At 53.7% G+C, this 25,085-nt stretch overlaps 2 protein-coding genes across 4 annotated transcripts in view; one reads left to right on the top strand and one right to left on the bottom strand.

The window, feature by feature from the left end:
- Positions 1-97: 97 nt before the first annotated feature.
- GPR179 (G protein-coupled receptor 179) lies at positions 98-22,779 on the bottom strand. The gene is made up of 12 exons (XM_074319373.2): positions 22,585-22,779; positions 17,053-18,026; positions 15,656-15,764; positions 14,013-14,100; positions 13,393-13,628; positions 12,522-12,590; positions 12,038-12,147; positions 11,511-11,749; positions 11,175-11,313; positions 10,490-10,595; positions 9,798-9,944; positions 98-8,413 (listed from the first exon to the last, which is right to left on the bottom strand). The coding sequence occupies exons 1-12, from the start codon at positions 22,777-22,779 to the stop codon at positions 3,356-3,358; spliced, it is 7,470 nt and encodes a 2,489-aa protein (XP_074175474.2). The 3' UTR covers positions 98-3,355.
- Positions 22,754-25,085, top strand: part of SOCS7 (suppressor of cytokine signaling 7) — a 27,672-nt gene continuing 25,340 nt past the window's right edge. Inside the window, exon 1 of one of the 3 annotated variants that reach the window (XM_074320530.2) lies at positions 22,754-23,958. In XM_074320530.2, the coding sequence (XP_074176631.1) occupies positions 22,988-23,958 (971 nt within the window). In that variant the 5' untranslated portion in view covers positions 22,754-22,987. The remainder of the gene's footprint in view (positions 23,959-25,085) is intronic. The other 2 variants (XM_074320529.2, XM_074320528.2) reach the window with 2 other exon arrangements.

The following is a 25,085-nucleotide window of genomic DNA, read 5'->3' on the forward strand; positions in this document are numbered from 1 at the left end:
TGGGTTCTGTCTGTTTCCCCTGATTCATGCTAGAGGTAGACCAGCCTTCAAATGGCAGAAATGGAAGACAGGCTTAATTGTGAGTGGTATGACTTCCACGAAATCCAGACTTGGGAAAAATAATTAGTGTTTATAAAAGATGGTATCATTTAAGAGGGTTTTTTCTCATACACTGACTCATTGAATCAGCATTTGTATTTCATAGAAGAATGTAAATCCAAAGAAATCATTTATCCCTCGGCCTTTGGATTGGGTTCTTAATTATCAGATGCATCCTGGTGTGATTCCCAGGAAGTGTGGGGGGGAGACGGGCCATGGAGGAGTTGATACATTTGGGAAATCCACCTGTAAGACTTGGTCCCCCATTTTGGAGACGGTGCCTGTTCTTTTCAGCCCCTCACTGGGAAGGCAAAGGCACTGGAATATGGACCTGTGTCGAGTGAAACAGCCCAGCCCCTCCTTGTTCCCTAGCTCCAGCTGGGCTGTCAGGAGGAGGAAATGGGACTTCACATGCCCATGTGTCCTGGTCATCGGAGGTATGATAAGGGAAATCACTCTGTACCAGCAGCAAACTTGGCTTATAGTATGGATTGCTTTTGTCAGCCCAATGTGGGCTCCCCGGCAAAAACAGGACCTTAATTCTTATAGTTTCTATTTTTCAAGCCTAGAATTTTCTTGTAAGGAGTCTGTCTCTTAGAGGAAGGATTAATCTATTCTGACCTTGTCCTGAGAGTAGAGTCCAAAGAAACTGGAATCAGGTTGAGGATAACCTAACTCCCCTGTCTCTAAAGCTATCATCTCAGCAGAGCAGCAAACAGAGGAGGCCTCACTAGGGGAGACAGATATCTGTATAACAGCTGCTGAGTGCTGACTGTGGAAACGATGTGTATGCTTAGGGAGGAGGCGGCACTGGTAGGTTAATCCAAAGCAGCCACTCTCATCATGTTACTTAGTTTCAACCTTTTTGGCTTAAAATGTACATCAGTTTGAAGCCCAAGTAGGTTTGGTCATATCCTATTTGTGTGAGCCCCGGATTAAGGCAAAATGAGATGGGAAGTGCTTTGAGCAGGAGCCATAAGGAGTAAAGGGAGTTGATCCAGGCTGGGCAGCGAAGCAGAGAAACAAAAAAAGCACATGAGCTGGGCAAAGGATACATTGATTTCTCTGAATATGTAAAAACAGTGCTTCAAATAAGCTATTTTACCCCACTCTAGATCTGTTTCCGGAGCCTCTAGAAAATCCTAAATAGCAGCTAAGCAATGGCTGCCACCAGGGAGCCAGAGGATAAGTGCAATTTTCATTTCCCCTTGGGATCAAATCTAGCTGAGCAAATGGCCCAGATGTAAAGGATTGGCTAGAAGGACCAGGCAGAAATCATCTGCAGTGCCAGCCACTGGCCGAGAATCAGCCAAAGTCCTAAAGCCTGCAGTGTAGTTATCTTGGGCTTTAGACCTGGTACTGTTTTTCTTTCCTGTTCCTGTTTAAAAACGTTGGGGGGAAAAAAGCCACTATAATAAATAAGCTAGAACGAACTGCCACAATCAAGAAAAAGCATTCTTTATTTTTTTCCCAATGGGATTGTTATGAGGTGCACAGTTAGCAAAATTCACATTGGCGGAGAAGCTGTGGGGTTAACTAGCCAGAGCCCAGAGCAACAACATGCTTCATCGACTTCTCTGAAAGGCCAGGGCAAGGGACCTAAATAAGTGAGAGGGCCCAGATACGGGAACCAGGGTATCGGTCCCTGAAACAGTGGGTTACCCCATTCTTTCTCCTTTTTGGAAATGGAGCACTTGCTACTCTTTCTCTGACACCCTGTGGCTGCCTCGCGTATTCACATGCGGACTTACTTCTTCCCCATTGGGTATTTGGTCTTTTTATTTTGTTCCCGTGAATGGCATCAATATCTGTCCAGTTCGCAGGTGGGCTTACTGCCATCTGTGCTGTGCCTGCCCAGGTCTGCCACTTTTAGCCTGTTTCCACCCGCTCTCACCCCTGCTGATCCTGGGACTTCTTTGATCCATGTTTTTCTCCTTCCTCATTTCCCTCCAGTAGTGTCATCTAACTCCAGCACTCTGTTACAATCTAGGATTGCTTAAAAGTAAGGGGAGCTTGAACTGACGAGAGAATAAAGCCGAGCTAAGAGAGAGCGCGCCCTAAGAAAGAAGGCTTTGTGTTTCCATGATGCCCTTTCCCCAACCCTCAGGCCCTTAATCTGCTCCGTGGCACTACCCTTTCTGGGGGCAGTTAATAGTGCTGGCTGTAAACAGCACCTCCTTTCTTTCTCAGGCTTCTTGGGAAGGAGACTGATGTGGGCCTCTTGTTACTGAGCAAGTGATTTGGAGTGGTTCTCACTTCGGAACCAGAGATTCCCCCTGGCTCCAGTTGTATTGACAACAGGGTCCCTTTGATGACAGCACAGAAAGGCTAGGAGGAGGAGAATGAGCCAGTGAGATGAACTCTAGAGACTGGCAAAAGATGGAGCAGGAAGAAGGGGAGGCATTCTGAAAAAGCTAGCAAGAGACAGACTCCTTAAATTAGGAGACAGGGTGTCTGGAAGGGAGAACTTGACCTTGGCCAGCGGGGGTGGGAGGTGGGGGGAGGACCTAGAGCAATTGATTGATTGCCTTTCTTTCTCTGCTCTGTGTCTGATGTTGCTTTGGATGCCAGATGATGTGGATGGAAGAGTGCTGGATTGGCTCTGCTTCAGTAGTGACGCAGGGCGGGTGTGAGGATCCATAAAGCAGAAACTAGAGATCCAAAGTCAAATGATAAGGCATTTAAAGGCATTTCAGGCACCTCTTAGAGCCATTTAAGTTTTTCCTCTGATTTATCTTTGAACTTGAATTAAGTGGCTTCATAAGATTCCTGTGGTGACCTGTATGGCCCTCTATGACCTTCAGTCCCTATGTTGCCAATGCCTTGCGTGGTTTAGTTTCTTCTTGAAAAATGGTCCTTTGTAGACTTCAGAGAATAGGGTCTCCCTATGAGAAAATGTGGGTGTGGCACTGCTGACTTCCTTTCATCCTTAACACTGGCTTTTCAGGTGACTGTCCAGACACAGATGGCTTGTGTTGAGTACTCTAGCTGGATGGGAGGGTACATTAGAAGCAGAGGGTCTGGCCTTTGTTCCCTGCAGCAGGAAGAATTGGAAGTAAAGAGAAGGTAGGACTTCTAGTTGGGGTCTGAACTGCTCCCTTGTACAATTCGTCTTAAGTGAATTGACTTCCTGGCCTTGGGGAGAGGAAGCGGCCAAGTGTCTTTGACTCAGCTCTTTGGGAACACCTAGGACTTGGGAAGGACCTTGGCTTCTGAAAGCCAGCGACCTGATGTTTGACCTTCAAACTCGGAGCTGTTACTCCCAGTCCCAAGGATAGACAGGTGGAGGGGCGAATTCTTCATGTGGAGCTTTGGAAGCCACTTCTCCTTGGTCTTCAGTTAAGGAAGAAGACTTCTGAGCCTCAGCTTGTTGGAGACTTGGCCCAAGTCCTGAAGGTCCTTGTAATTCTCTGACATCTTCCAGAGTAAAAGTACTGGGTGGCTTGCTCACCTTGGGGCAGGGGCTTTTGCTTTGTGGAAGGAAACCACCTGGAGGTCTCTGGACTGAAAGGTATGGTGGGTTCTCAGGGGCTGTGCAGAAGAATATTTCTGACCGAGTTGCTGTTAAAGCCAGGAGGCCAGATTCCTCAGCTGGGGCTCCAGTTCCCTCCCCAGGACAGATGCCTGCCACGGTGCCCATTATTTTATTTCCTTCTGGATCTGTGACTTCCCATTGACACAGCTCTGCCATCCTGCTCCCCACACTGCTTGCTTCATGGGGACTGACTTTGGATTGGTCAGTGTCCGGAGCATCAAGCTGGGGGAAGAGCCCCCCAGAACCCGTGCCTTCCCTGGGGCAGACTGTCGCCTGCTCTCTGCTGCCATTGGCTGCTGCTTTTGAAAAGTGTGCTTCAGTCCCTCTAGATGCTGCCTTTTGGAGGAACAGCTCTCCTTGCCCTTGGGGTTCTCTGTCCACATCCTGTTCTGGGCCACCTTCCTCTGTTGCTGCTCTGCTCTCCTCCCAAGGGCAGAGTTCTGCTCTGTTGGTAGAGGGAGCCTCTTCCGCTTCCCACGGACACACTTCTGCTACCCTGGCCCCCACACTACCTGCTGCCTCAGAACTGCCTTTGCTTCTGTCAGAAGCTTGTGGAGCTGTTTGTGGAAACAGATGTCCACTACCATCTTGACTCTCCCAGGGACACACAGCCTTCTGCTTCCCTTCTGCCCTCTCTGGCTTTTCCTGAACTGCTACAACTTTGGGCTCCGGTTTTTCTGGGACTTTGCTCTTCTCCTCTTGAGGTTCCCCTTTTCCACCCTGTCTTGACTCCCCTTTCTCAGGGATACTTGCAGTCACCTCCCAGGGACAGATCTCCGTTTTGGTGCTGCTGACAGGCTGAGGAACATCCGGGGCAGGAGCGTCCCATGGGCACACACTGACCAGTCTCTGGGAGCCAGCCTTTGGTTGGTCGGAGTACTGACTGTCAGATTGGGCGGAAGAGCTTGCCAGGGCCATGCTCTCCCATGGACAGATAGATTGTAGCTCATTGCTTGCTTTTTCTTCATCTTCAGTAATGATGTCTGCTTTTGAAGATGGAACTTTTTCTCGGGTTACATGTTCTTGGAGGGAGCCCATTTTGGGGTCTTGTGTCAGGTCTCCTTTCTCTGCTGCCTTGTCACTGACTTCCAAGGAATGCCACTCTGCCCCTTTGCTATTCATGCTGCTGGATGAGTCTGAGACCTCAGGGGCCTGAACAGATGGTTCCTTCAAGTCCTTTTGCCAAGGACAAATAGCTTCCTGCTCTTGACTCAGTTTTGTCTCTTTTTTTGATAGGTCTCCTTCCAGGGAGGTGAGTCTCCCCCTTTCTAGAGTTCTCTCTCTCTGTCCTACTGAATCACTCACCATCTCTTGTTCCAATCCCTTTCCAGTAGCTCCTTCATTCACTTCCCAGGGACAGATCTTGGCTTTTTCGCTGGTAGACACTTCCTCCACTTCCCAGGGACACACCTCAGCTGGCCTGTACCCCACACGGTCCAGTTCCGGGAATCTGGCTGTTGGCCTGTCACTGTCCACAATGTCTGAATGCTGAGAGGAGCCCCCTAGATCCACGCCCTCACCTGGACAGGCCCCCTTCCGCTCCTGGGATGGCCTCTCCAGCTTCTTTGGAGCAGTAACAGCTATCTCGCGGGGTCCGGAATCTGCAGAAGCCTCTCCTGTAACATTTGGCAATTTCCTAATGGTCTCAACTCCCAAGGCCCGTTCCTCCCCTACTCCAGCACTGACCTCCGAGGGACAGATCTCTGCCGTCTCAGCAGGCAAGGTGTTCTTCAAGTCCCACGGACAGATGGCCGCAGTTTTGCTACCCACACCACCTGACGCCTGGAAACTGGCTTTGGGTCTACCTGTGTCTTGAGGACCTGGTTGTGGGGGGAAGCTGCCAGGGTGCACACCCTCCCAAGGACGGACTGCTTCCTGCTTTTGGATGTGCCCCTCAGGCTGTTCCCAAGCTGTGACATCTTTGATTGCTGATGTTCCAGGCTTTTTCTCCTTTTCCTTTTGAGGTTCTCCTTTGGGTGCCTGTCCCGATGTCCAGTCCAACGCTCTTGTTTTTTCATTCACCTCCCAAGGACAGAGTTCTGCCTTGGCAGGTGTCACTGTCTTTATCTCTGGCCTGAGGTCTTCCTGTGGACCTTCCTGTGTGGCTCTGCTTCCACCATTGCTGGAGAGTTGGCTGCCAGCTCTGGATGAGGAATTGTCTAGACATGGGCTGGAGTGCCCAGAGGCTGTGCTCTCCCAGGGACACACCAACTCCTGCTGTGGGCTAGATGTCTGCATTGCTCTCTCAGTTTGTTCCCCCATCTCTCTAAAGAGCCCTTTTCTGGAGGCTTGCCCTTCTTCCTGGAGAGGTTGTCCACTTGTCCCCTGACGCAGTGTTTCCTTCCCCACTACCTCATCACTCAACTCCCAGGGACAGATCTCTGCTTTCCTGATAGCAGGAGCCTCTCCTGCCTCCCATGGACACACCTCCGCGAGGCTACTGCCCCAACTCCCTGAGCACTCGGGGCTTCCTGGGGCCTCCGTGGAGACTGCTAAGGGGCCACGGAAATCAGTCCTCTCCCATGAACAAAGAGACTCCAAGTCGCCGCCCAGTTTCTGTTCTTTCCAGAAGGTCGCTTTCTTGGGGGTTTTCTGCTTTTCCTGGGTGAGCTTCTTCACTCCCTCCTGGGACGGTTTCTCATTCTCTCCTCCACTTTCCTCCCAGGGACAGAGTTCTGCCTTGGTGATGTCAGGTGTACAAGCTTCTGGGCCTGTGACTTCTTGCCCATGTTTCTCCACCTGTCTAGCCTCCACTCTGCCCCCTGCCTCAGACATGCACTTGATTCTTTCAGAGTCCTGAGGGGCAGACTGAGTGGACAGACCCCCTGGGTCAGCATTCTCCCAGGGACACACCACCTCCTGCCCCCTGACCAGCCTCTCTGGCTTTTTCCGAGTAACAGCAACCTCATCTTTGGACTCTGATTCTTCTGGGGCTTTCGCCCTCTCTTCTCTGGAGTAGTCTAGATCTTGTCTTGATGCCTCCCTCTTGGTGGCTCCTTCACTCACCTCCCAGGGGCAGATTTCAGCCTTGTTGCTTTCTGACTCAGTGACTTCCCAGGGGCATATCTCTGCCACCCTGCAGTCAGCACTGCCCAGAAGCTGGAGGCCAGTTTTGAGCAGTTCCCGCCTCCCTACAGGGGCTTCTTTTGCTCGCTCAGCATTTTTGTGCCCATCTGTGCCCTGCCTGACTTGCCTCAGTGTGGCAGGCCCTGTTTTACCTGCTCTCTCAACTTTCCCCTCCCCCTGACCCTGGGATATCCTCCTGCCTGGGTCTTCTTGTTGCCTGCTGCCCTCCTGGTGACAGACATGTAGCATTCTGCTGGTGTGGGCATTCTGCTGGTTCTGGAGGGACTCTTCATTTTCGCAGGGAGCAAGGGCAGCCTGCTTACTCATCACCTTGCGCCCGCCTAGCCTGGGGGATCTGGGGCATGCCCCCACACCCTCTCCTGAAGCTCCGCCCTTCTCCCTCTCAGGACTCCCTTCCCCAGCCTCCTTCTCTCTGTGTGTGCTCCGAGAACGGGTCAAAGCTTTGATAGCCAGTCCCAGGCTGCGCACGGAACCCTGCTGAACAGGGGTCTTGAGGCTGTGGGATTTGGAGAAGAGCTTGGGCCTGTCCTCATCCACATCATCAGCTTCCCCCTGGAGACGCCTGTCCTCTGTGTCCATCCCATTCTCCCCAGCACCCCTTTTCTCTATTGCAACAGAGAGGGCCCTCCAGAGCCTGGCCCGAGCTGGGGCAGGGGAGTGGTTGCCTCGCTCTGGCCCTGAGGGACCTTCTTGAGCCAATTTTTCTTTCTTGCCTGGCAGGTCTGCGTTCTCCCATGGGCAGATGTAGGTGAGTAAGCTGGGATTTTGAGGGGGTACTGGGACTGGTGCTAGGCCAGGGGCTGGGGCCGGGGCTGGAGTTGGCATCAGAGCTGGAGCCAAGGCCGAGGTGGGAGACAGCATCTTTGGCTCTCCCAGGTAGGCCCCACACAGGACCATGACTGGTGTGGAGACCTGGTGCTGGATGGGTAGGTGAGGCAGCTTTCTCGCAGCCTCCTCCCGAAGCTTCCCAGAGGCATACCTGGTGTCCACAGTGCTGCTCTTGGCAGGGGAAGGTGGAGCTGACAGAGGGGCCCCGCATGCTCGCTCCGGCCTCCTGGCCGATGGCCTCCGAACTGGGCTCACCGAGGCCGCCTCTGCCTTCTTTCTCTCCTCTCGCTCCTTTGCCTGCCGATAGGTCTCCTCCAGATAGGCCTGGCTGGCCACAAGCAGGGCCTTTTCCCTGGAGCCGGCCATGACACTGAGCGATTTCTGCAGGGAGGCAGGCCGGGCTCTGGGGAGCCTCTCGCCTACTGTCAGGTTGTGGGCACTGGCTGACCGGAAGCCAAGGGCAGGGGGCCCCTCCACTGACTCCTGGCTCTCTGTCTGTGGGGCCTTCTTGGCCAGCTTCCTCCTCAGCAGTGAGTCGAGGAGAGGCGGGTCCTGCTCCCTGTGGTGGTCATTGTCACAGGTGCTGCGGGACTTGCACAGGGCTGGTGGCCCCTCAGGTTCCCGGAGGCTGGAGCTGAGGAGCCTACGGCGGGAGGAGCCAGGCAGGCTGCTGCGGCCCGGGGAGCCCGAGTCCCGGGAGTGCTGCCGGGCCAGGGCCTCCGGGAACTCAGCCAGGTACCTCATGAAGGAGCGGCCCAGCCCCTGGCGCCAGCTGCCCTGCTTCTTGGGCAGGTGGGGGTTGTTAGCAGCCATTTCCTTGGTCTTGTGGACCTCTAGCTGGGCATAGAGCTTTTTCAGCTCGTCCTAGGCAGGGGGAGGAGCAAGGAGAGCAAAGCTGACACTGAGATGGGTGGGCTAAATCTCTCCACCCCCTGGCTGCACTATTCTCCCCCTCAGCCCTTATTTAGACCACTTTCTCTGGGGGGTCTCTTTCCCACCAACCTGTGTCCCTTCCGTGCTTTTAAATCTCTCAAAATTCACCTCTCCATTCCTACAAGACCAGCGCCAGCCTGGGTCCCAGCCGGACCCACTCAGCTCTGAGGATGCAGTGTGTACTCCCATCTCTGGGGCACTGTGGTTTTGTGGGAAATCACCAGCTTGGGGGACAGGAAACCTGGGTTTGAGGCTGCTGACCCATCATGTGCCTTGAGGTTATTTTCTTGACCTCTCTGAGCCTCTGCTTCTATAAAATAATGATACCTGGTTGCCTAGTGTTAGCGTCTTTGAAAGGATTATATGAGATTGATGGGACTAATGGGCACGAAAAGTGCCATATTCAGGTGTAAATGATGGAATGGGTCTTTTATACTTTGGAATTCTCCCCAGAGCCAGCATAGGGAGAGTAGATTGGCCACTGCTCTGCATAGTGAAGGGCCGGGGGTGGTGTAGCTGTGGCAGTGGCCTCCCTGCTGGATTGGGGTCTCAGTTCAGCCTATATCCAGGGGCCAGGGGGCAGGAAAGGCAGAGCTCAGAGGGTGAGGAGGACTTAGAGGGTGAAAGAGGCAGAGGCATTTGGGACAAGGACGGAATTGGGAGGTGTAAACAAGTCAGGTGTGGTGGGCCCAGTGGAAGTGGAGGGAATGACTAAACAGCTACCTGGGATTGTTCCTACGCTGCAGGTTTTATAAAACAATGAGCTAGACTGCCAGGTCGCCTTATTTCCTACCCACTGAGCCTCTCATTAGTGTTTCCGTGACTATAATGATATCCCTAAGATGAAAAATAGTGAGGATGCTCTCCCGATGTAAGACTCAGGAAGAACTTCCTTTCTCTAGGATGGCCAGGTCCAGGGAAAGGGGATTCTGGTGTAGAAACCCTGGTAGCTACTCAAAGTCTGAACTGCCCAGCCCCAACTGACCCTAGAGTCACCAACTGTCTCGGTATGCTGGGGACTGGGGCTGCTTAATCTGCCCCTCATGAGGCCCCTGCTGCGTGTGAGTGGGGGACATGGGCAATTAGAGCTCCACTCATGGCTCTGCCTCTAAATTGCCAAGTGCCCTGGGTCTCAGGGCTCTGGGTTCTGGAACTTTTTGGGGCCTTCTCACTTGGGTGGCAGGGGAGGCACTTAGAGCAATGATGGAGAAGGGAGGGAGGCAAGTCTGAGGGAAAGCTAGGGGCAGCGCAGGAGTGCTCCCTGCCCACTCCCTGAAAGCTAGCGCCAAAAGGAGGCGGGAAGGGTGGCACATACCCGAATATCTCCGGGGTCCAGGCTGCGCTCGCTCCAGGCGGACGCAGTGCTGCTGTCGAAGTAGGAGCCTGAGCATTGCAGGGCGAGCTCGTCCTCGTACAGCTCATCCACCATCTCCTCTCGGGGAGGAGCCCCTGGCTTCCGGAACTGGCCAGGGTAATGGGCATGATGGGAAAAAGACGCACTTTGGCTCCCTGTTCACACCTCCACCTGCCCCACGGAATACACTTCACGACTCTTCACACACACACACCCCATTCGAAATTCAGGGGTCAGAGAGTTTTGTTTCCGCTCATCCTCCCTGATCTTCTCTCGTAGCTCAAAGACCGGGGGTCTCCACCTCCTGCCCCGGCAGTTTCTAGCCACAGCCTTCAATTCCCCCACATCTCTGTAATGGCTTCTGAGTTGATTTTCAGAATCTGCCAACCTTCAAACTGTGTTGTAAGGACCCCTCCAACCCTACTTTTACTTCCCTTGCCCAGGGATTGGAGGCACAGAGACAGTAGCGTCCTGCCCCTACCCTCCCGGAAGTGGGATCTTTGCTTAGGGTCCCTGTTGATCAGAGCCAGACTCACCCGCAGGGTGTCATCCTCGCCCTGACCCAGAGAGGGCGCTGCAGCGGCAGCAGATCTACAGTGCCCCTTACAAAGGGGCTGGGGGTCTGCCTTACATCCAGGAGGGGAAGACCTCACCTTAGGGATGAAGGTCAGAGCCAGGGTGACGGTGACTGTGCCGTGGGTGTGGAAGAAGAAGAGGAGGAGGGTCCAGTCCGGGTGCAGAGAGGGAACCAGCATAAACCTGAGGGTGCAGTGGGAGGGGGATTCATGGCTGTGGGTGGCAACGGCCTCTTCCCCCTCATCTATCTCACTAGCTCTCTTCTCCAGCCCCAGCCCTGACCTCTGTGGAGGTGCTGTGTGGGGTGAAGAGGGCACTCTTCCTTCTTCGTGCCCTCTCTAGGATGTAGGTCCTACCTCAAGGCTCACGTTAACCCCACCTCCGAGTAGCCCTCCCAGCCTACTCCAGCTCACCTTCTCTGGCTGCCTATAGCACAGACTCGTGCTGCACAACTCTGTCGTGGACCGTCCTCCACCACAGGACCAGATCCTTCTCGACACATAGCAGTTGTGCTGCTGGGACAGCTGAGGTGTCAGGGAGAGCTGAGCATGTGTGGGAAGGAGCTTGCTCTTGTGTGCCAGGTGAGACATGAGGTGCAGGAAGGGCACCTGGGGTAGGGAGGGCACTACAGGTAGGGGGCCTTCCTTACCTTGCTGAGGCACAGCAGTGTTGTAAGGATGGCCATGAGCTGGGGGTACCCTCATCTGGGAGAGGTGAGAAGTGTTGGGGGGAGGAGGAGTGGGTAGGTGTGCCTGTCCTCACCTGGCCGCGTGGAAAGTGGCAGAGAGCAGCAGCTCGTTGTGCAGGGCGATGCCCATGTAGCGCAGCTCGTGGAAAGCTGAGGGCACAGCCCGGGCGGCGTAGCAGAGGAAGCTGCCGCAGCCCAGGAGCAGCATCTCAGCTGCAGGGAAGCAGGGAGGGAAAGAGCCGGCACCACCTCAGCAGCCAGGCCGCCCCTTTCTCTGCAGGGCTGGCTGTGGGGAGGCCTGGGCCAGGGCTCTGGGTACAAGGCAGGAGGAGCAGGACCAGAGGACCGCTGGGGGGGGAGGGGCAGAGCCCAGGGTCAGAGTGGGACTGGACTCAGCGGAAGCAACTCACCCCCAACCATGATATAGTCCCAGCGGTCGTGGTGGCAGAGGTAGAAGTGGCGACCCGTGGGAGTGTGGCCTCGGGTCACCAGGGGCACGTGCAGGAGGCCTCGCTCCAGGACCCACACCGTCCACACAGCCAGGAAGCCCAGCACTAGCAGCAGGAGCAGAGCCAGACGCCGCAGCAGCCACCTACTGCTCAGGTGGGGGCCCGGCTGGGCCTTTCGCGACAGAAACAGCTGGAGCACTCTATAGGGGTGAGGGTGGTGGTGGAGGGAGAGGGGCCAGGGCTCTGTCTCGGTCCATTGCTCCCCTCCCCTCCATACATACCTGTCCTCCCGTCCCTTCCATGGCTTGCTGCCTCCTCACCCTTAGAAAAGTTACATTTGGAGGGGAAGACTATAGTGATGCGGGCAGGCCTTGGGGACACAGGGGAGTGGAGCTGTAAGGGCCTGACTGTGAAGAACTCCATTCCATCAATAAGCTGGGCTGCCCAGGAATAAGCAGCGTGAGAGCAAGGTCTGCCGCAGCCCCTACCTATAAAGCTTGAGTATAATGGTGCCATAGACAATGGCAAAACCCATCAGCCGGACCCAGCGGAGAGCGATGCAGCGGAATACGCTGGGCTTGAAGTACAGGATGAAGACCTGGAGAAGAGGGGGCAAAAATAACTGTTCTCCACTGCACTTCCACTATGCACCAGGCCTATGCTCATCACATTGTTGATTCTCCTAAGAGCCTTGCCACCTCCATTCTGCAGAGAAGCAGCTTAACTATCAGAGAGGTTAGGTAATTTATCCTAAGTCACACAGTGGGTCATAGAGCTCTTTTGAGCTTGGGCTGTTTGGCTCCAGAGCTCACTAATCCAGCCTGCCATCTGTGAATCTGAATAGGGGGATTTGGAAGTCTCTAAATCTCCCCAAGATGGCAGAGAGAAGGAAGCATTCTGGGGATTGGAGGGTGCCAGGTTGGGACTGTGGGGATCCTGGGAGGTGGGGGTCAGCTCTGGCCACAAACTCACAGGGAAGTAGAGCAGAAGGAACCCAAAAAGGATGGTTTCCAGCAGGACAATTCCAGACGCCCGGATCCTCTGTGAACCCAGGAATGAGAGAGGTGTGTAAGTAGGGCAGTGAGAGGACAAAACCTGGATGATGGCACGGGTAGGTCTCGGGCCTGTTTTAGGGGTCACTCAGTGGCCCTGGGCTGAGGCTTCACCCTGTAACCTTAGCTCTGCCTTTCATCCACAGCCACGCCCCCACTCACACCACAGGCTCTTAGCTTCACTAGCACTAAGCTTGGCTAAGGCCCAGGTTTCCCACAGCTTCCACCACCCGAGCCCTATTCCCCTCCCACCCCAGCCTGGGCCTTTCTGCAGACCTGGGCTCAGATCAGAGGCTGCTGGAGCTAGAGGGGACCTCATGCGTTCCTCCAAGCTTTGGGTCAGACTGCTCCCTTGTGTAGATACCCCCTTCCCTGCCTGATGACCATCTAGGTGGCATTCAAGCCTGGGTCAAGTGTCACAGAAAGTTTCCCATGCCAACTCAGGCAGGACAACTGGGTCCTTTCTTTGAGCAGCCACAGAAACTGACACACATACTTCCATCCTCGCCCCTGTCTTACCGTGTTTTATTTACATGTCTCCTTCCTCCACCTGGGAGCTCCATAAGGGTCAAGATCACTTCCCCTAGTACCTACTCACTGTTTTGAATCAAGTCCAGTGCCTTCATTTTACAGGCAAGGAAACAGGCCTAAGGGGTGAGACCACTGCCTAATCAAGACCACTTCTCCTAAATTCTGGTCTTAGGTAGTAGCCTCTGGTCTCTCCCGTTGATGCTAGGGACTCAAGATGGGTAGGACGTAAGTGCAGGAGAGAGATGTGGGGCCTTCCTTGCCTTGCTCTGTCGGCAGCGGTAGGAGGCCAGCATGCTCAGGAAGATGACCAACATGCAGCAGGCCTGGCAGGCCAGCACTGCTGCCCGGAGTGCCAGGGCCTCCTCCACCAGGCAAGGTGTGGCATCCATGCAGCTGGTGCAGCCATCAGCACATGGCTGGCACCGCAGCAGCCTCCCAGCGCTGCCTTGTGGGGACCCAAATTGCCCAGTAGGCTGGGCAGCACTCTCCTCTAACCCTATAAAGAACAGGATGGGTGAGGGAAGAGGGGCAAGGCTGAGGCATACTGAGATCTCAGTCTTCTCTCCCAGTGTTCACCACAGCCTTCTCCCTGCGTTCCTATGGTGGCCTCTGGGATAGGATCAGAGGGGAGAAATGAGGAAGTGGGTAGTCCCAGTGGAGGGTAGGGTTAACAGGAAGAGGTGATGTCAACCCAGGGCTCATTGCAAGGTCAACTTGCAGCAGATTGGTGTGTTCTGAGCTCATTCTCCAAAGGCACAGTCACCCCCAAACTGGATCCTGCCTGCCTCTTCCGCTTCTCTCGACCTTCTGCCTTTGCCCCACAAGCTTCCTCCCAGTGTCTCACCCCATTGCCTGCCTAGCCCTCCCCACAGTTACATACCCCTGGAGCGGCTTGCCCCATAGAAGCCAGGTCTGCAGCGACAGAGGTAGCGGCCAAGGACAAAGCCCTGACTCTCCAAAGGAACGCACTGTGGGAATGACGAACACAGTAAGTATCTGTGTGGGGCTTTCCGTCCTGGGAAGAGATGGAGGGTCCACCTACCTTCCTATCCAGAGCACCTGGGTCCGCACTAGGGAACTCACCAGAAGCCCTCCCTAGTCCTAGGGAAGGCTTCTGTCTATGGAAACCATACTCTATCCCACCCTCAACGCCTCTCTTCTCAAGAGACCCCCAATCAAAGAGTATGGAGATAGAGCACCCTTTTATTCAAACCAGTAGTGCCAGGAGCCTCACAGGTCCCATTTCCCAACTAGAGTGAGATGCTTGGGGGAGGTGGAAGTGGGGAGAACTCTGAGCCCAGCCACACCTGTGTGCCTACATCCTGCTTCAAAGAGTCCCCATCAGCGTCCCTCTTTGGCACATAGGTGGGTTGAAAAGGCTCCTACAGAGGAGCTGCTTCCTCCGTCAGGGGCCATCTGGCACAGGACTGCTTTCCCCAGCCCTAATGCCAGGCTAATGCCAAGCTGGTGGGATGCCAAGGCCAACTCTTTATTCCACCTCCGCCCATTAATGTGTACCTAGCAGGGGACAGCGCAGACCTCAGAGCCAGGAGGGGAAGATGAGCACGTGGATGAGCTGTAGGGAGTGGTGAGGAACAGACAGCATAGGGCAGAGGAAGGTGAACCCCAGGAAATTCCATATCTATCTCAACGGTCACCTAGAAGGCTTAGAGGGCGGCGCCTCTGAAATCGTGGCCCAGCTACCCCTCTTGCCAGGACCACTGAAATATGCTCTGCTCCTGCCACAGTCTGCACAGTCAGACAAATACCTTCCCAGAGATGTGAGTGTGGCTGGGTTTTAAAGCGCACTGGACACTGCGAGCCCTTCCCCATCCCCGGACTTTTAGCTCCAAACACATGTGCTCTGAAGAGCAGGCTGCAGGGCTCAGCTTGGCTTTGGTTCAGCTCAGGAACAAGCACGCAGCCAGTGTAACTGTGGAGCAGATTAGTGCACTGGCCTCCCAGTTCCCCACTATTGGACTTATAGGATAACCATCCATTGTTTTCCATTATCCAGATTCTTCTGCATCTATGGCTTTGATTCCACCAGCATCTGGCCTGGGTTCCATCACCTATACCAGTCCCAGAGCTCTTCAAGCTCCTTCCTTGGTTAGAGTCCTCCCACACCCTAATCAGCAATTCCACTTTTTTCAACGAACACCAAATGAGCATCCTCTGTGGGCCAGAAGGAGCCTGGAGCTCTGTTGACATATATGACAGTGCGGTCCAGGAGAAGGGAAAAGGATGATTAATAGGGGCTCAGGAGATTGTCCTGGGGAGGGATCCTGGAGCACCCAGTACCAGAAAGGAGAGCAGACAGGGAGGCACACAGATTTCAAGGCAATGAGAGTGGCTGTCTTGGGTAGAGGGTGGGGGTTGGCTGTAAGTGTCCTCACTTTTAAAAAGTCTGGTAGCTCATCTTTATCTCATCACTAGGTTCTCCCCTGGAGCCCTGAGAGGCTGGTGTGCCTCCTGGGAGCTGGGTGGTGGCAGTGGTGGGTAAGGGCCCCCCACCATCCTTACCTGGGTGCTGTTGAGATCACACAGGTGCGTGTTAGAGTACCAGCCTGGGCCACTGGCACACTGATTGATGTCCACACTCTGAAGATCTACGTCCAGCCGCACCTGCCCCCTAGGGCAGTGAATTTGCAGTTAAGGGCACAGCAGAGGATGCCAAGGTGGACATGTGTCCTTGTGCCCCAGACTATGGACAACACAAGCTCTACAGACTTCAGCACAGTGGCTGCAGTGTGTGGAGAGAGGGCCACATGCATTCCATTTCTCCAGTGTTACTAATCTTCACGGTCTCTGGGCAACAATTCCTCCCTCTCCCCATAGGTTGTTCCCCCCACCCCTCAGCTTTTCAGCATCCTAGCATTTCCTGGTTTCTGTCAATGGGTAGAGGGAGGGGGCAGGTCAAGACATGTGGGAACTGGGGCTCTGAGGATCTGTCTGAAGGGGATTTTCACACTTCCCCACTGCATACACACACACACACACACACACACACACACACACACACACATGGGGAGCTCAACTATTTATCACCCCTCATTCTGCCCAAACCAGGTCTGACCTGATCACAGCAAAGGAGCTATGGAATGGAGGAGCCGGAGTTAGAGGGGCCTGACCCAAGGGCTCCCAAACCTGCACTGGCTGAGTAGGGAAAGAGCTGATCCTGCCATGAGCAGGGGAACACTGCTGGGGACAGTGAATGGGGGACACATAGCTAGAAAAACAATCTTGATTGTTGAGTATCTTGAAGTATTGTGCCCATTTGCAGCCTCCTTCCACCAGGACTCCCAGTCTTTACTCTGGATGAGGGGAGTCAGTTATTTGAGGAGTATCACAGGCTCCTGGGTCAGGACAGGCATGACTTGATGTAATATAGACATTGGGAGTGACCCTGGGGACCTGGCCAACTCCTAGACAGAAAGGGCAATGGTTCCAAGGCCCTCCCCCCACGAAGTTTCCTTGCCTTGGAGAAGCCTCCTTTTATAAATCTGGATTGCTAGAGAGCAGCAGGTTTAACTCCTGGAATGCTCACCTGGCTCCTCCAAGACACCCGCCTGGTGCATGGATTGTCACTGTCATCCACACCAAACCCTCTCCAGCTTCTTATACCCACTCCTCAGACCTGGGGGCCAAGACCTATGCTTGGCTATACCCACACATCTGTATACACATATGTGTCTACCTATGTGTAAATGGACTGATTCATACACAGTATATACACTCACACCTGTATATTAACACTTGTAAATACAAGTTCCCAGAGTCGACTGCAAATACTACACTGCTGAATGCAAATACACATATCAGTGCCCCACAGATACACACGTGCATGCTGAGTGGCTGGACTTGGGTTCCCCCACCCCACATACCCACAAATGCACTGAATCCTGCACAAACCCACTTACCTGACCTCCGGGTTGAGGTCTGGCTTGAGTCCATAGAAGGTGGCCGAGAGTGTGATAAGCCAGCCAGGACGGAGCTGGCCCTGCTGGCATTCCAGGAAGGGAGGAGACAGCCTCACATGCTGCATGTCCCCCACATATCCATCCCCCCGTGGCCACTTGGGGCTTCCCAGGCTTCCTAGGTCATTGGTCAGCACCCGTTTTTGCAGGGCAGGGATGTCAAGGGCCCCGGTTAGGCTCTCCTCCTGCACCCTGTTCCCAGACAAGTCCTGGAGAAGGGTCTCTTCCCCCATCCGGGTGGCCTGCAGGGCTAGCTGCAGGTGGCTGGCCCCCGGTGGAGGGTTAAAAGTCAGCAGAACCCGGTATGCTCTTGGGTCCCCCTCAGCCACGCTTCGGACCAGCGCCTGGTACCACTCCACATCCTCCGCCACGCTGGACTCGCGGATGTCGTTGGCTTGTAGAAGCATGTTGAGGAAATTGGCGGCCTGGGCAAGGGTGCCCGCTGCCCTCTGTAGGATTGGTAGGAGCTCTGGTCTGGCTCCTGCCCCCTGGGCTTCATAGCGCTCACTGCAATTAGCCCCCAACAGCTGTTGGGAATCTCCAGAGTAGAGAAAAGCCAGGGCTGCTTCGGCACCCTCTGGGGGCACCCACATGGGTATAGATCCCGCCTTTACTTGGGAGGACCGCGGGGGCAGAGAGCGGAGGGGCCGCGGATCCCCCAGAGCCCAGCCACAGAGGAGACAGCAGCCCAGCAATCCCAACACAGGAGGCGGCATGACCACCTCCCTGGTGCCCACCCGCGGTGCAGGCCTCAGGGCCACGGGAGTCCAGGCTGCACGGGGGATTCGGTGGCGCAGGAGAGCCCAGGCAGAGGCTGGCCGCAGGCTGGGGCTGCCTGCCTCCCTGCCTCCTATCCTCACTTTCTCTTCCTCTCTCCCTCTATGTCTCGTCTTCTGCTGTCTTGCCTGGTTTTTATTCTAACGTCATCAGCTGGCTTCTGGACGTAAGCATGAGGGCTCTGCCCCCTCCTCTCTCAGTGTGGTCACCCATTGCAAACCCTCTTAATCCTGGCATACCACTCTTCCCTCCCCCTCTTATTCAGTATCTAGGCTCCCTCCCCCATTCTCCACCCCACATATGCTCCAGAGAGAGATAGATGGGAGGGCAGAGGAAGGGACCAGTCATTCTCCCTCCCTCCCGCCTTCCCTCCCTCCTTTCCTCTGCCCTTTGCTCCATTAGGAGAAATGGGCAAATCCAGGATGGGGCACCATAGCAACCGCAGATGAGCCCGTGCCCCTCTCTCCACCCCTCTGCTCCACTTAGCCTCCTGGCAGCAATTGCGATGGGCATGATAAAGGACAAAGCTGCATCTCTTGGCAATCTGCTCTGGCTGCCTGCACCCCTCTGACACCAGGCTGCCAAAATGGAATTTGAGATTGGGGATGGCGAGGGTGGGAAAGAGCCTAATGTAACCATAATCAATCTTTGTACAGACTGTGGCAGTTCATAAAGTGTTTTTCATGTGCATTATCTCAATGAATCTTCCCCACAACTACATATGATGAATATTCCTATCCCCATTTCACAGATGCAGGCACTGAGGCTCAGAGACTCTCCCAAGATCACCTAGCTGCTCACTTTGAGTTGAGACTCAAACCCTGAGCTCTGACTCCCCTACCATGCTCCATCAAACCACCACCACCACTGTGTTATTCAACCTCAGAGACCTTAAGGATTAAGGAGGAATAGATCAAGCCCAGCAAGGCAAAGGGACTTCCCTGGGACCACACTGCTTTTTGTGAAGAAATGGAGTCTCCACTAGGGGATCCCTCCTCCTGCACCACAGAGTAGCAACCACAGCCAAAGGGGTAGGGGGAGGACGGGGAAGGAGAAGAGAATGAACAAAGTTTTGCCTCTGCTTCCACCTTCATTTTGTCATCCTAAGCCCTGTCTTCTTTCTTCGTGAAACCTGTGCCTAAGATCTCTGGTTCTTCCCGGTTTTCTTACGGCTCCTGCCCTTCTCTCTGTTGGACAAGATAACTGGAGGCCCAGAGTTAGCACCATCTCAGGCAGCCTCCCTGGATCAGAAGGGTGTGGATTCTTGCAGGTAGCCACAGAACAAAGCCCCTGCCTTCTTCCCCTTCCCTCGTCCATCACCTTTCCATAGCAGATGCGCTCCCCACTCACCCCTCGATCTGGCCCCATATACATGCTGTCTTTTGGCTCCTTCCCTTCTATTCCCCTCCCCCACAACCTTTGATGTCCCAGATCACTGAGTGTATGTAGCACGGGACGGGTGATGGTTGCTAAAAACTTCCCTTGCGTTACAGGTGGCCTCTGCAAACAATCTTGCATTGGAGCCCTAAGTGGGAATGTAAGAGGTGGGAGGAGGAGAAGAGGGCTAGAGGACAAACCTCCAGCAGAATCCCTAGGGTGTCAGAACTAGAAATGCCTATAGCCCATACAGTTCTCTAATGGAGAAGGAAACTAAAACTAAAACTGAATGGCAGCAAAGTGACCTTCTCAAAGCCACAAAGCCAGTGAGTGGTCATGAGGTCAGACCTGTGTCACACATCCACAGCTCTCTCCTTGGCCTGTCTCATTCTGTGTGCTAACAAAGAGGGACAGAGGGGGCAAGTGACCCATTCCACTTTCTTGGTATTATCAGTTATGGTGGGTTAGATGAAGGCCAACAAAACACACTAGGTGAATACATACATAATAGTAAGTTGTTTTTTTCCCCCCAAGAAGCTTTTCATAATAATAACAACTAACACATGGATAGTGTTTAAGCATTCACATGTAAATTTCCATTTAATCCTCGCAACAGCCCTGTGTGGGGGGCGAATTATGATTGACCTAATTTTACAAATGAAACACACATTCAAAGATGTTTAGTTATTTGCTCTTGGTCATTCATCCAGGAAATGGCATGATTAGGACTCAAACTAAATGGCAAGCTCCAGAGGGACAGAAACGAGGCCTATCTCACTCATCACTGCACCCCCAAAGCCTGGTTCACTGCTGAATGACTAAGTGAACCCATCAGGACTGGTTTAGAGTCTCTGAATTGCTCTTCACGAACCTTTTAAACTAGGATCCTCCCACTGCAGGGACCACTTACACAGCCCTCAGGGAAAAAGGTATGTGTGGACACAAAACCTGCTCACAAACACACACCACCCCAACTCACAAAGATATACTTCTTTTGCTTGGAGCTTACTTTTCGATAGTTTTTCTAGGATCTGGGCTACAGGTCTGGACATTTAAGGGCATGGAGAAAGGCAGCATTCCTTAACCTGCCTTAGAAAGAGCATGTGTGCATTCTCTTGTGCCTCTGTGTGCTCTGGGCAGGTGGTGGACATAGTCTCCCTCTGGGGCCAAAAAAGTAGCTGGACAGCAGAGGGCGCTGCAGAGCTACAGACCTTGCATTCACCGGCCAGTTTTACAGACAGCCGGGGATCTTGGGTGGTCGTCTTAGGACTCAAGTGTTTTGTGATCCTATAGCAGTTTCTCTTTTGTCCAGAAACCTGAGTGACTTCTGAGAGGTAGCTGAGGGAGAGAGCGTGGGGAATAAAATCTTTGGAGTCAGAGCTGGTTTTGAATACCACTATACCTTTTTGAACTATGTGATCTTGGGTGAATTACTGAGCTTCAGTTTCTCGAAACATGGGCAAGGAAGCATATTAATGCTGTTGTGCTGAATTAGAGATGAATTTGTTTCAGGAGCCTCTAACACCGTGTGAGGTTGAATAAGCATTCCATGCTTATTATCAAGGGTCTACTCTGTGCCGGGCACAGTCCTTGGCACTGGAAAGTCCCTGATGGGCAAACGTCGCCCCTGCCCTCAGGGAGCTTACAACTTAGTAAGGAAGACAGACTTTAATCAAATAACCCCACAGATCAATGACAAATTACATCTGTGCAATTAAATGAAACAAAGGAGTGTGGTCCTGGGGCTTGGTGAGAAGGAAGTGCCCAGGCAGGGAGATTTCCTTGAGGTAGAGAGCAGTGAGTTCAATCTGAAGAATGCATAGGAGTTTATTAAGCAAAAAGAGAGGGAAACAGCCTTTCAAGAAAAGGGAATAGCTTGTGCAATGGCCACATGTGGCAAACTTGACACAGGGCTAGTGGAACAGCAGAGGAGAGAGGAAAAGGGGGACACCAGAGGGCTCCTTAAAGAGTTTTGTCTTTAACCTAAGAAAAACGGGAAACCATTATAATCACGGACTGTGGACAAATGTCCATTTTAAAAAGGTGTCTCTGGCTACAGGACTCATAGTAGACGCTCCACCCTCTTCCCTTTGATGCACCCTCAGGTACCAAAGTTGCTAAGTTCTGCTGGCTGCTCCTTCACTTTTTACCCCTTGCAGCGCTAAACATTTTCCATGGGATGATTGCAATGGTTTCCTAACTGGTCTCCCTGCCTCCAGTCCAACCTCCTCTACACAACAAACTTCATCTTATTTGATCTTCACAATATGTCTGCAAATAAGCAAAGGAGCAATCCTTATCCCTATTTTGCAGATGAGAAAACTATAGTACTATGGAGCTGGCTCAGACAGGCTTTTGAAAGCCAATTATTAAAGTTTCAGGAATTTTGCAAGCCAGTTGCTAAACACAGCCACTGTTAAAAATTAAATTATACAAACTTATAATTAAATAAGTGATATTAAAGACAAAGGTAATAAATTCTCAAAACTCATCACTTAATAATTTCACTATTTACCTACGCTCTTGGTGTTATTTGTTATTGTATATGATGGAACTACTACATAACGGTATGCTACTGCTCACCTCTAACTTCGTGTTCAGTAGAGTCAGGTTGGTAGATTGAAATGACCATGGAGGCAGTGTTTACACCATGGAAATTGGCAAACCCTACAAATCAGGACCTTGAGATTTATTGTTTTGTTGATTATCTAGATTTAAGAATGTGATGGAGAAAATGTTCATTATTCAGATTTAAATTTAATGTGTGACCTCTGCAGCTATTACATTCTGGATTGCACAAAAATTGAGAACATATTCTTTCAGTATTTGAAAACTGTTTTCTGATTCAGCAAAGAAGTCACTCCCAAAATTGAACTTTCCTCTTTCATTGACATAGAGAAAAATATTAACCAACATTCATGTCATAATTATACTCCTTGGTCAACTGAAACCCATTCAAGAGGCAAAAATCAATGAAAGTATTCTGTGACAATCTCTTGGTTACGTGGAATTTTCAATTGTATATTATTTTTTGTAAGTCATCAGTTAAATTTGATAAACGTATGTACCGGTATATGTGCATACGCCCCTTTTCCCCCAGAGCTGTTCAACATTTATCAGCACACCACTGGGTCTAGAACACATTATTCATGTGTCATTACCTAAATATTCACTAGATGCCAGGGGAATAGTTTGTCAATGAAGAAATGACACGGCCAAGGTCACACATCACAAGCGGCACAGGCGGGACCAGAACCAGAGTTACTCCCAAAGCCAGCAGCTCTCTCCCAGTCCGCGCTTCCCAGGGCCGCTCCATCTCACCCGGAGGGATGGCTCCCGCCTGAGCGCCCGGGAAGTGAAAAGCAAGGGTCGGGGCAGGAGACCAACAACCAGGCGAGAAGCAGCTCGCGGCCAATAGCTGCCCAGGCCGCGCGTAACGTCACGCTCCGTGAAGGCCCGGCACCGGCACACCCGGAGGAAAGGGGCGTGGTCACCGCCTCCCGGAAGTGACGCCATCCGTGGGCAGTCCTCCGCGGCGGCGGCGGCGCGCGGCCTGGGCTCGCGCTGGGCTCCGCGCGCCCCCCGCCCCCTCTATGAGGCAGAGGCCGCGGCGGCCGTTAACGCTGTCGCTCCGGGGCCGGTGGCGGGCGGGGCTCCGGCGGGGCTCGGCCTAGTCCCCCCCCCAGCCCGGCTCCCAGCCGCCCGCCCTCCCTCCCTCTCTCCGATGCAGGGGGCCGAGCTCCGGGATGGCGAGGCGGCGGCGGCGGCGGCCGCTTCGTACCGTGTCCTGAGCCGCCTGCTCGGCTATGGAGAGGCGGCCCCCGAGCCAGGCCCACCGCCGCCGCCCCCGGGCCATGGCCCCCCGCCGCCACCCTTCCTCGCGCGGCCGGGTCCGCGGAGCTCCCGGCCGCCGCAGCTGATGGTGTTCCGCAACGTGGGTCGGCCGCCGGAGGAGGAGGACGCCGAGGCGGCCCCGGAGCCGGGACCCTCGGAACTGCTGTGTCCCCGGCACCGCTGTGCCCTGGACCCCAAGGCCCTGCCCCCGGGGTTGGCGCTCGAGCGGACCTGGGGCCCGGCTGCTGGACTAGAGGCGCAGTTGGCGGCTCTGGGGCTCGGGCAGCCGGCGGGGTCGGCGGTCAAGACGGTCGGTGGGGGTTGCTGCCCGTGCCCGTGCCCCCCGCAGCCGTCCCTTCCGCAGCCCCAACCGCCTGCTGCCGCCCCGCAGGCCGGGGAGGATCCCACGGAAACGAGCGACGCGCTGCTAGTCCTGGAGGGCTTGGAATCGGAGGCCGAGAGCCTGGAGACGAACAGCTGCTCGGAAGAGGAGCTCAGCAGCCCGGGCCGCGGAGGAGGAGGGGGCGGCCGGCTTCTGCTGCAGCCCCCAGGCCCCGAATTACCCCTGGTTCCCTTACCGCTGCAGGACTTGGTGCCACCAGGGCGCCAGAGTAGAGGGGAGCAGCAGCAGCCGCCTCCCCCGCCCCCGCCCCCTCCCGGGCCCCTCCGGCCACTTGCAGGCCCTTCGCGGAAGGGCTCCCTCAAAATCCGTCTCAGTCGCCTCTTTCGCACGAAGAGCTGCAACGGTGGCACTGGTGGTGGGGATGGAGCCAGCAAGAGGCCTTCTGGAGAGCTGGCTGCTTCAGCTGCGAGCCTGACAGACGTGGGAGGCTCCGCCGGCCGGGAGCTGGACGCGGGGAGGTGAGACTGGCTTGGGGGGGAGGGGGTGCGGCTGGCTGACAAACTTCCTTTTCTTGTTTCATTTCCCTTTTATTCTGCTAACAAGATCCTGACAGTTCTTATGATACGGTCTTCATAAGGAGGCAGAGACTTGGGGCTAAAGGTGGTGACATAGCTCATTAGGTCAGAGCTAATTAATTATGGGAGACAGCTTTCACTCTAAGAGTCCACTCCCTGTGACACTTGTCAGCCGGTTATTAGCATCTCTCTAGTTCAGAGATGATTTGAAACCATTCCCCCTCCCCTCCCCTGGCCCAGCTTTTAAAGTTTTTGCAAGATGTCTGTCTACCATTACCCCTGGCAGGGAGGTTGCTGGAAAGGTTTGGCCTGTGGGACAAAAAATTGGTGTTGCATTTTGACCACCTTGCTTACTATTTCTGTTACCAGCACCCCACCTCTTTCACACGGATGCATACAAATGATGTGACGAACTTGTGCAATTGCAGGCCCACAATCAATTGGGCATCTCTATTCAGTTTTCATGTTTTCCTGATTGGTCTCTTAGATGTACTTGGTATCTCAATCCTGTGTGCTGACTGCTGTCAGTGAGCATAGAAAATAGCTTTGCTCTCAAGCCCATGTGAGAAGTGTGAGGCACAGGCATTGGTACATGAGTTCTGGCCAATTGATGAAACTTCCAAACTTAGACGTCGAGTTTTCCTGCATTTCTGAAGGGTACACTGCTCTCTGACCATCCAGTGTTAGATCTGCTTATTGGTTTAGAAAGCTGTCAACTTCTGTGTCCATGAATGGAGACTTCCCTTGTGGTAACTGCCATAGTAGTTTGTGCTGCTGAATGGATTCTTAGAAAGATTGGAATTGGTTTTGGTGCAGCTCATGTGATAGATTCTTGAGACACAGCCCAAGGCTGAAGAACAGGTAGATGAATAAATTGAGAACTTTGTGCTCCAGGATCACGTGGGGAGCTTTGGGGAAAAGATCAGTATGCCTGATGGCCCACCAATTTGAATTTTTAAAAAACTCCCCCATTGATCCTGAAGTGTGACCTGGACTGGGAACCATTCACCCATGGCCTTCTCTTTTCATGGGAGTTTGGATGCTCCAAAAGGAAAGTGTGAGGGCAGGTT

The sequence above is a fragment of the Rhinolophus sinicus genome, chromosome 12, assembly GCF_057876585.1.
Source record: "Rhinolophus sinicus isolate RSI-liver-muscle chromosome 12, RSI-T2T, whole genome shotgun sequence".
NCBI classification, from domain to species: Eukaryota; Metazoa; Chordata; class Mammalia; order Chiroptera; family Rhinolophidae; genus Rhinolophus; species Rhinolophus sinicus.